Source organism: Microtus ochrogaster, chromosome 1, assembly GCF_000317375.1.
Source record: "Microtus ochrogaster isolate Prairie Vole_2 chromosome 1, MicOch1.0, whole genome shotgun sequence".
NCBI lineage: Eukaryota > Metazoa > Chordata > Mammalia > Rodentia > Cricetidae > Microtus > Microtus ochrogaster.
The window spans coordinates 107,361,169-107,371,558 of record NC_022009.1 but is presented as its reverse complement, the minus strand read 5'-3'; the positions used below and the strand labels follow the sequence as shown (position 1 = coordinate 107,371,558).

Here is a 10,390-nt window from a genome sequence, read left to right as displayed (position 1 = left end):
TGTGGCATATACCTGATTAACACAACATGATACAGCCTGCAAGATGCCTCAGCTGGTGAGGCATCTGCGGCCAAGTCTGATGACCCGAGTTCGATCCCCGGTACCCACAAAGTGGAAGCGAAGGACTCCTGCACACTGTTCTGATCTCTGCATGTGCATGTACACACACACACACACACACACACACACACACGCACGCACGCACGCATACAGATACATACAATAAGTAAAAATTTTGTTAAAAGGCAAGTTTTGACTAATTCAAAGCAAAATGTTAGGTACTGGTGCTAGGGCCTGTGAGTCTGGAGAACAGAAGAGGGAACAGTACTGAAATTTCACCGAGGAAAGTAGGGGAGGTGCTACCAGAGCTTGACCACATCAGTGTTAGGGTTAGAACGGCTTGCTGCTGTACTCAGGGTTACAGGCTAGGTTAGGACTAGAGTTAGGGTTAGGAGTAGGCCAAAGGTTGCTCGATCTAGAACTCCAGTTAGGGTCAGGACTAGGGTTAGATAGATATGGGATAGGGCTAATACAGGAACCCGAGTTAAGGTTTGAGCTAGGGCTAAGTGTGGGGGAGGGTAAGGGTTAATGTTAAGTATCATAAAACGTTTAGTGTTGGGGCTGGGGTCATGGAGGAGTTAGTGTTATCATTAAATCTGAAGGCTGGGGTTACATATTATTTACATATGCATGCTCATAATTTACGATTTTCATTGCATGTGTATGTTTTGCCAGCATGCATGGCACTGTACCACATTGAGTTTATGGTGTCTCTGGAGGACAGAAGGCCTGGGATGCCTGGGACTGGAGTTATAGATGGTGGTGAGCCACCGCGTTGGTGCCCGGAAGTGAACTTTAGTCTCCTGCAGCAGCGGTTAGATGAGTCACCTATCTCCCAGCCTCATTTATTATCTTTAGAACAATCTCCCACCGCTAGGTTTTATGGGCCACCGAAAGACAACCCAGCAGCACCTTCTAATACTCTCCAGGCACAGAGAGGAAGGTACAACGAGCAGAGTTTCCTGCAGACTTGCTCTTAGCAACTCAAGAACGAAAAGCAAAGAACCTGCAACTGTTTTTCATTCTCTTTAAAGGAGTTGCTAGGACACAGAGCACAGTCCAGCAGGTGGCCCTGGGGAGCATCGGCAGCAACCTGCCCAGGAGGCTCCAATCCTCTCCTAAGCAAGCACTGAAGGGCTGACTCCATCAATGCCAGACAACCCTCGGCTGGATAGAGTGACAACTGGCGTTTGATTTGAGTGGTTCATCTAGGTATGTGGCTAGGCGGAGGCGGAGGCAGAAATGAGGCCAGGCTACGCATGGTGGCATGCATCTTTAATCCCGGCCCTTGGAAGGCAAAGATAAACGTCTGAGCTCGAAGTCTGCCATGGGTTAAGGACGAGAAAATTAGGAGTAAACATCCAGTAAGAAATAAACAGGAAATGAATATAGAGTACGGGGTATAGTTGGGTGGTGGGTATGTGCTTGGCACATCCAAACCTAGGTTCAATCCCCAACATCAAAAAAAAAAAAACAACCAATTCAATGCCCCCCCCAAACACACAATAACAAAAATAGGAAACACAGAGGGAGCACACAGAGGAAGCACGGCTATGTGCTCCTCATCTACTCTGCAGGCCCAGGCGGGGTTGGGGAGAGGCCCGAGTCAGCACAGTCCCAGAGGCCACCTCTGGAAGACTTTCTAGTCACATGAAACATGAATCCTTTTCTCTGACAGGCAGAAACCAGTTCAGATTAGGGTCCTCTAGCAATCCGGAGTTATCAAGTGGCTAATTATTCAAATAAAAGGAAACACGTGCATTTTTCTGCAGTCGGAACTGTAAGAATTTAAAGTTTTTTTTTTTAAATATGAAAATCAAGATCAGTACATCACTGCTGTAATGTAGGCCTACTTTTCTGAGAAAACCTAGCAATTCAAACCAGTTAAATTGTGCCTAGTGACCATTTCCTCTTGATTAGGTCCGAAGGAAACTCCAATTCCCCAAAAGGCAATCCAGAACTCAGCTCACCTGACTACAGGAGGCTTTCTGGCGGTTGGATAAAAGCCAGCCTTCCTCAGGAACTTTGCTCCACCCCACCCCCACCCCCGCCCCCGGGATTCCTCGGTACCGCGATGGTACCGCGGTATCTGTGACACATTTCAAAGTCCACCCCAGCAAGCTCGCCCTTCCCACCTCCTTCCCGACCCTAAACCCTCAGATACAGGGCTCCCCTCCCAGCTACTCAGTCTCCGGACCTGCTCCTCTCCCCAGGCTCCGTGTTCTCTCCGTTCCGCTTCTCTCACCGTTTTCTCTATTCTCTGCACCCTGCTAGTCTCCCTCTGGCAGATATCCCTGGTTACATGCAGTCTGCTTCTTTCTCTTTCTGCTCTGGCCTCTTCCAGATACCTCTGGCTGCTCTCTTATATCAACAGTAAAAACCTTCCCCTCAAGGATCCCACGGAGCAGTCATGGCGCCAGGTTAGACACTTTGAAAATGGATCCATCCAAAAACATTTGTAAGATTTATCCAGAAAACTTTAAAATATTAACCCACAGGAAAGGATATGCGACAGCCAAAAGAATAACTGCGTTAACTTTTTTCTGAAGAAACAACTTTTTCTTGTCATTCTGTTTATCTCGGTTACCATTTTACCAAACTACTTATTAAGTGCTTCTGAAAAAGCACGCAATTTTCTGTTTTTCTTCTGGGCTGAATCATGCGCCTGGATTACAACATTGCTCAGTGTGTAGCTCAGAAGACCGATTTGAACATGATCTTGAAGTTTATTAAGAAATGGAAATTAGGTGGGCAGCGGTAGCGCAGCCTTTAAATCCGAGAACTTGGGAGGCAGAGGCGGATGGATCTCTGAGATTGAGGAGAGCCTGGTCTACAGAGGAAGTTCCAGGACAGCCAAGTTTACAGAGAAACCCTGTCTTGAAAAACCAAAACCAAACCAAACCAAACCAAAAAGCCATTAGAAAGAAACTTTAGGGCCCTTTCCCCTGCGAGGTCTGTGGACCCTGAAACATTGTTTGCTCCAATACTGGGGGGACCTAAAAGGTGAGTCAGCAGCCATAGGGCTGGACAGCCAGGTGACCCCTCTCTGGGACCTCCCCAGTGAGACAAAACCCAGGGGCCCCTCTCTAACTCCCTTGGCTTTTCTAGTCAGCCAGAAGAGGGAGTTTTCCTGCCCCTGGGCTGTCATCATGATCAAGTAGGCTTCATCCCAGAGATGCAGGGCTGGTTCAACTTTCGGCAGTCTATCAATGTAATCCACCATATAAATAAACTGAAAGAAAAAAAACCATATGATCATTTCATTAGATGCTGAAAAAGCATTTGACAAAATTCAACACCGCTTCATGATAAAGGTCTTGGAAAGATTAGGGAGACAAGGACCATATAAATATAATAAATGCAATATACAGCAAGCCGACAGCTAATATCAAATTAAATGGAGAGACACTCAAAGCAATTCCACTAAAATCAGGAACAAGACAAAGTTGTCCACTCTCTCCATCTCTTCAACATAGTGTTTGAAGTTCTAGCAATAGCAATAAGACAACATAAGGAGATCAAGGGGATTAAAATTAGAAAGGAAGAAGTCAAACTTTTGTTATTTGCAGATGATATGATAGTGTACATATCTGTGACCCCAAAATTTCTACGAGAGAACTCCTACAGCTGATAAATACATTCAGTGATGTGGCAGGTTACAAGATCAACTCAAAAAAATCATTAGCCCTTCTATACACAAAGGACAAAGAAGATGAGAGGGAAATCAGAGAAGCATCACCTTTCACAATAGCCACAAATCACATAAAATATCTTGGGGTAACACTAACCAAGGAAGTGAAAGACCTATTTGACAAGAACTTTAAGTCTTTGAAGAAAGAAACTGAAGAAGATATCAGAAAATGGAAAGATCTCCTATGTTCTTGGAAAAGAAGGATCAACACAGTAAAAATGACAATTCTACCAAAAGCAATCTATAGATTCAATGAAATCATCACCAAAATCCCACCAAAATTCTTCACAGACCTTGGAAGAACAATAATCAACTTCATATGAAAAAACAAAAAACTCAGGATAGCCAAAACAATCCTATACAATAAAGAAAAATTCGGAGGCATAACCATCCCCGACATCAAGATCTATTACAGAGCTACAGTAACGAAAACAGCTTGGTATTGGCATAAAAACAGAGACGCTGAAAAATTGAATCGAATTGAAGACCCAGATATTAATCCACACACCTTATAACACCTGATTTTTGATAAAGAACCTAAAATTATACAATGGAAAAATGAAAGAATCTTCAACAAATGGTGCTGGCATAACTGGATGTCAACCTGTAGAAGAATAAAAATAGGTCCATATCTATCGCCATGCACAAAATTCAAGTCCAAATGAATTAAAGACCTCAATATAAATCTGACCACACGGACTTGATAGAGAAGTAGGAAGTAGCCTTCAATGCATGGGCACAGGAGACCACTTCCTACATATAACCTCAGTACCACAGACAATAAGAGCGACAATAAATAAATGGGACCTCCTGAAACTGAAAAGCTTCTATAAAGCCAAGGACATGGTCAATAAGACAAAAAGCAGCCTACTGGGCTGGAGAGATGGCTCAGAGGTTAAGGTCGCTGACTGCTCTTCCAGAGGTCCTGAGTTCAATTCCCAGCAACCACATGGTGGCTCACAACCATCTACAATGAGATCTAGTGCCCTCCTCTGGCCTGCAATCATACATGGAGGCAATACATTGTATTGTATACATAATAAATAAAATCTTTAAAAAAAAAAAAAGCAGCCTACTGAATGGGAAAAGATCTTCACCAACCCCACATCAGACAACAGACTGATCTCCAAAATATATAAAGAACTCGAGAAATTAGACATTAAAATTCTAAATAACCCAATTAAAAAATGGTGTACTGAACTAAAGGGAGAATTCAACAGAAGAATTTCAATTGACCAAAAGATACTTAAGGACATGTTCATCTTCCTTTGCTATCAGGGAAATGCAAATCAGAACAACTATGAGATACCACTCACACCTGTCAGAATGGCCAAGATCAAAACCACTAATGATAACTTATGCTGGAGAGGATGTGGAGTAAGGGGAGCACTCATCCCTTGCTGGTGGGAATGCAAACTTGTGCAATCATTTTGGAAATCAGTGTGGTGGTTCCTCAGAAAATTGAGAATCAACCTACCTCAGAATCCAGCAATACCACTCTTGAAAATATATCTAAAAGATGCTCAATAATACTACAAAATCATTTGTTCAACTATGTTCATAGCAGCATTATTTGTAATAACCTGGAAACAATCTAGATGCCCCTCAACTGAAGAATGGATAAAGGAAGTGTGGCACATCTACACATTAGAGTACTACTCAGCGGTTAAAAAAAAATGACATCTTAAATTTTGCATGCAAATGGATAGAATTATAAAACACTATCCTGAGTGAGGTAACCCAGACCCAAAAAATAAATATGGTATGTACTCACTCATAAGTGGTTATTAGCCATAAACAACTGACATTGAGCCTATAAATCATGATCCCAGAGAAGCTAAGCAACAAGGTGAACCCAAAGAAAAACATACATAGACGTACCTGGAAACTGGAAACAGACAAGATCGCCTGACAAAATTTGGGAGCACGGGGGTGGGGAGTAGAAGGAAGGGGAGAAGAAAGGGTTGAGGAGAACTTGAGGGAATGAGATAGTCGAGATGGAGGAAGGACAGATATGAGAGCAAGGAAAGAGATAAATTGACTGAGGGAGCCATTATGGGGTTAGCAAGAAACCTGGCTCTGGGAAAATTCCCAGGAATCCACAAGGATGACCCCAGCTAAGACCCTAAGCAGTAGAGAGGGGGCCTGAATTGGCCTTGCCCTGTAATCAGACTGATGATTATCTTAAATATCACAATAGGACCTTCGTCTACCAACAGATGGAAACAGAGGCAGAGACCCACATCGGAGCATTGGATTGAGTTCCCAAGATCCAGCTAAAGAATGGAAGGAGTGAGAGTATGAGCAAGGAGGTCACTCACTGAGACAGTTTCCTGAGCTAATGGGAGCTCACCAACTCCAACTTGACTGGGAGTGAATGAGCATGGGATCAAACTAGTCCCTCTGAATGTGGTTGACAGTTGGGGCAGACTGAGGGGAAATTGACAGTGGCACTGAGATTTGTCCATACTGCATGTACTGCTTTTTGGGATCCTATTCTCTTTGGATGTATACCTTGCTCAACCTAGATGTAGTAGGGAGGGCCTTGGACTCTCAGCAGGGCAGGGTGCCTTGCCCTTTCTTAGGACTGGAAGGAAGTGGGGGTGGGAGGATGTGTGGTGGGAGTGGGAATTTGGATTGGTATTTTTTTTAAGTAATAAAATAAAATAATAAAAAAGAAAAGAAATAAACATTATGACAACTTTTACAATGCATAATTCCCTAAATACCTTTACTATGTAAAATATGTTGGTGCAAAATTAATCACACAAAGCAGGGTTCCTTTCACACTGGCTTATTTATTTTCACAATGCCACAAATAAGTTCCAAATCTTTACAATTCTTTACCTGCTTCTCATTTTTTTTTAAAAAAGAAAAGCCCTAGAATATCAAATCATGTTTAAAAAAACTTTAACTGAATTATTTTGTTATGACAATGATAGAATATGCCAGTCAATCAAAATCCCAAACTAATAAACCTTTAAAGTAAGACTGGACATCACTGGATCCCACCACTTTCACAGCTGCTCAGGCTGAGCAACTGTCACTAATGCCAGTGCCATCACCAATGCCACTAATGCTCAGAAGGCGTGTGTTCCTGTACATCGTACACACCGAGGGTCAAGTTTAAAACCAGGTTTCACCAGCTTTTTAAAACCATTCACAATGGCGAGTGTGTTGAAAACTCCAGTGAAATCCGCCAGCCTGGTGCCAAGTCCACAGTCTTCTAGCTCTAGAGCACAGACAATTCTGTAATTACACGGCTGCACCAATTTATAAGCAACTACATTTTGAATTTATAAGCAATACATTTTGAATTGTTAGTAATATAATAACGTTATAAATAGTTTACTTTCTCCTTTTCCTTATAATCTTTATATTCATGCATCTCATTTATTTGTTTAGTAGACTACTAAATTCTGGATTTAAGCATAAAATAAAACAGATGAGTATGGATAAAACAGCTCAATTTTACTAGATGTCCAACACAGTTGAAGCCATTAACTAGGAGACAAATTCGATCTAAGGCAAACATGGAGAAAGTTGGATCTGACCTTAGGTTCTTCATAGTTTGACCTCTCAAGTACACGTGAATACCCATGGCCCAAATTCTGAATGTCTATGTGCCATAAAGCTAACTATGTCATAAATGGAATGTCCATTACTTGAAGAAAGGCCCCTCTGATGCTAAACTTTACAAGATGTGCAGTCTGGAGTGATAGGCAATCAATCATATTAACAAGGTTAAGATCTAGTCAAAAATATATATATTTACACATAAATAATAGCCTCTAAGGAACTTGAGTTTAAATGACAACGTCTATCACCAGAGGAACCTGGGCTAGCAGTGCTGCAATCCTAGTCAAGGGTAACATTGCATCAGTTTTCTTCAGTTCATCACTAGACTATCTGATCTGCCTGTTAGCTGAAGATCACAGTAGATTCCACACTGAGGCATTGCCTGAATGCACTCAAGGTATGTCCAGTAGTCAAGAGTCAGGTGGACCAACACCTCCCCTAAATTAAGCTCTTTAACCTCCACTCACAAATCCAGGCTCTTCCACTTCATCCCTGTCTGTTACTATGGCCGCAATGTAACTGCTATTCAGTTTCTATTTCTGCTAAATCATTCTTATTATCAACCATAAGGTTCTTTTAAAACTCTGGAACAATATGAAAACATTAAAAATATTTTTAATTTTGTCTTTCAAATACAATAAAATTCTGATATATGATGTTAAGGTGATTTGATTACTAGACAAATGATCTGTTTACATAATACATACTTTGTAAAGAGGTTTCACTGAATTTTTCTTTAGTGAGGTGAGTTTCAACTGTTCTAAAAACAGTAAATTAGCTCATTACTTGTGTGTGAATCTAAAGTATGTCCTTTATGAGAATATCTGTAAGCCAAAACAAAACATTAGGCAGATGGTATTAAAAATAATGCTAACAGGTATACTAAGCAACAAACTTTTGTTTAACTTACATCTGTTTAATTTAGTATAAAGGCCCATTAATCAATTTATTAGATTGGTCAAGGCAAGACATCTGAACTACACAATGGGATTTTAAAAGCAGTTGGTTTTGTTGTTCCTAATAATAATAATGCACTCATACACACAGACCACACCCCACACACAAGCACAAGAGCGCACATGTGCACATACACACACACAGGTACACACACACATATGGTAGGAGGACTCTGGATATTGGATTTCTTCCCATCATCCTGTATAATTTACTGCTCACAATCTGCAGTGCTTTGAAAACTATATATTAAGTATGACCAAATTAGAGCTATCTGATAAACTTTTATAAATTAGTTGGGAACTTCAGGTGTTTCCAAGAAAACTGATGTTAAAACTATAAAAAATGAAAATTCATATAAAAACACAAATTTAACACACATCTTGAAAAAAACTCAAGTTGTAACTCAATTGTGTATTTTCTCAAACATGACCAAGAAAAGAGTTACAAGTAGTAATGCCACATTAAGAAGAACAAACAGTTAACAGTGGGCTTGGGAAAGCTACACAGCATCATTGCACGCCATGGCTGTGCACAATTCAGCATGTGCCAGCAATGGAAAAACTGTCTTGCACTGAGGTTTTCCAAGAGGTACAACGAGCCTGCCAAGAGACATCTGGTCTGTACTAACAGCTTGCTGTCTTCAGTACAGGCCTTCATAATGTCAGTCACGCTGCTCTTGCAAAATCCCTTAGTGTCTGAAACAAAGAGAAAAGAAGAACGTTGTATTTTAGTCACTGTTATACCAACTCCTAGGAAGCTAACCCGCTGAAAGAGAGGACAGAAAATGACATGACTAAGCAAGAGCTAACCAAGGCTCTTCACTTTTACACATCTGCTCAAAAATTTTCTATCTTAAGCATGTTAAAAAATAATCTGCGTTTAGGAACTAATTATTTGAAAGTAAGAAGCTATGCATCTATAAACTATAATAAAACACATCAAGCCGGGCGGTGGTGGCCCAGCCTGGTCTACAAGAGCTAGTGCCAGGACAGGCTCCAAAACCACAGAGAAACCCTGTCTCGAAAAAACCAAAAAAAAAAAACCCACATCAATTCTGGCTACAAGGAGTTCAGAGTCTGAAAGATATCCATCTGCTCCTCTTAGGTGGGAAACCGAAGTGATAATATATGCAGCATCTACTAGCATTTGTGGTAAGAGTTAAAGGAAAGCTACAAATAGCTACTGTATTTTAAACTACTTACAAAATAGTTTTCAGTGCTGATAGGTAGGGCTATGATCGATGATGTGGTATTGAGTCCATGTGCACATTGAGTTTCATTTCATTGTCAAGAATTTGGACAAGTTGTTGCATGGATGGAAGATGACCAGATTCCAGCTTAGACCATACCGGCACATCTACAAAACAAACAGCCAGCACCCCACCCCACCCCACCCCAAAGAAACATTAATGTAATCCCACGATAGACATCGACCCCACAAATACTTATTGGCTTTCATTCACAATTACGGGCTACAAAAGCACATGTTTCTTCCTTTTTGGGGGCTTTCTCAGCAGCAAAGGAAACACTGGGCACACAGACATCAGCACAGAATTATCCACATGCTGGAAGACTGAAACCAGACACTGCAGTGCCAGGAGGAGCGCAGTCACCAGCCTTTCCTGCTGACTGCCAGGGAAGCACAGCAGGTAAACTAGGCCTAAAAAGGTAACGCTAAGCCACTAAGCTAGAGTAAAGGCTCATGGCAGTAGAAGCAGTGTGAAGGCTAAAAAGGAGAGTACGCCTGCACAGGCCGCCGTTATAAGGAAGTATTGCAAGGGAAACCAAGAGGCAGAGAAATTTACATTGGGGAACAAACTGCAGCAAACCAGAGTTGAACATTTTGTCTAGGGAAGAGTATCTGTGAGTCATTCAACTCACACAGCAACTTGAGGCAGGAATGGGAACACACTTTAAAACTGGGCAAGCTGTGTTCAAAGGAAACCATCAGACAGGCAATAGGATAAGAGACAGGACCATAGTCGGCGGACCCCTAATCTAGACCTTATAGGAATTTTGCTCACACTGAATATACTGGCATTTATCTTGAGAAGGAACTTAAGGAGTTTTAGACACTCGGGGGACACAAGGAAAAAAGCCACTG

At 41.5% G+C, this 10,390-nt stretch overlaps 1 protein-coding gene across 1 annotated transcript in view; it reads right to left on the bottom strand.

The window, feature by feature from the left end:
- Positions 1–6,529: 6,529 nt before the first annotated feature.
- Positions 6,530–10,390, bottom strand: part of Selenot (selenoprotein T) — a 19,385-nt gene continuing 15,524 nt past the window's right edge. Inside the window, exons 5-6 of the mRNA XM_005344016.3 lie at positions 9,490–9,643; positions 6,530–8,982 (exon numbers count right to left, since the gene is read on the bottom strand). Coding sequence (XP_005344073.2) covers positions 9,519–9,643 — 125 coding nt within the window. The 3' untranslated portion in view covers positions 6,530–8,982; positions 9,490–9,518. The remainder of the gene's footprint in view (positions 8,983–9,489; positions 9,644–10,390) is intronic.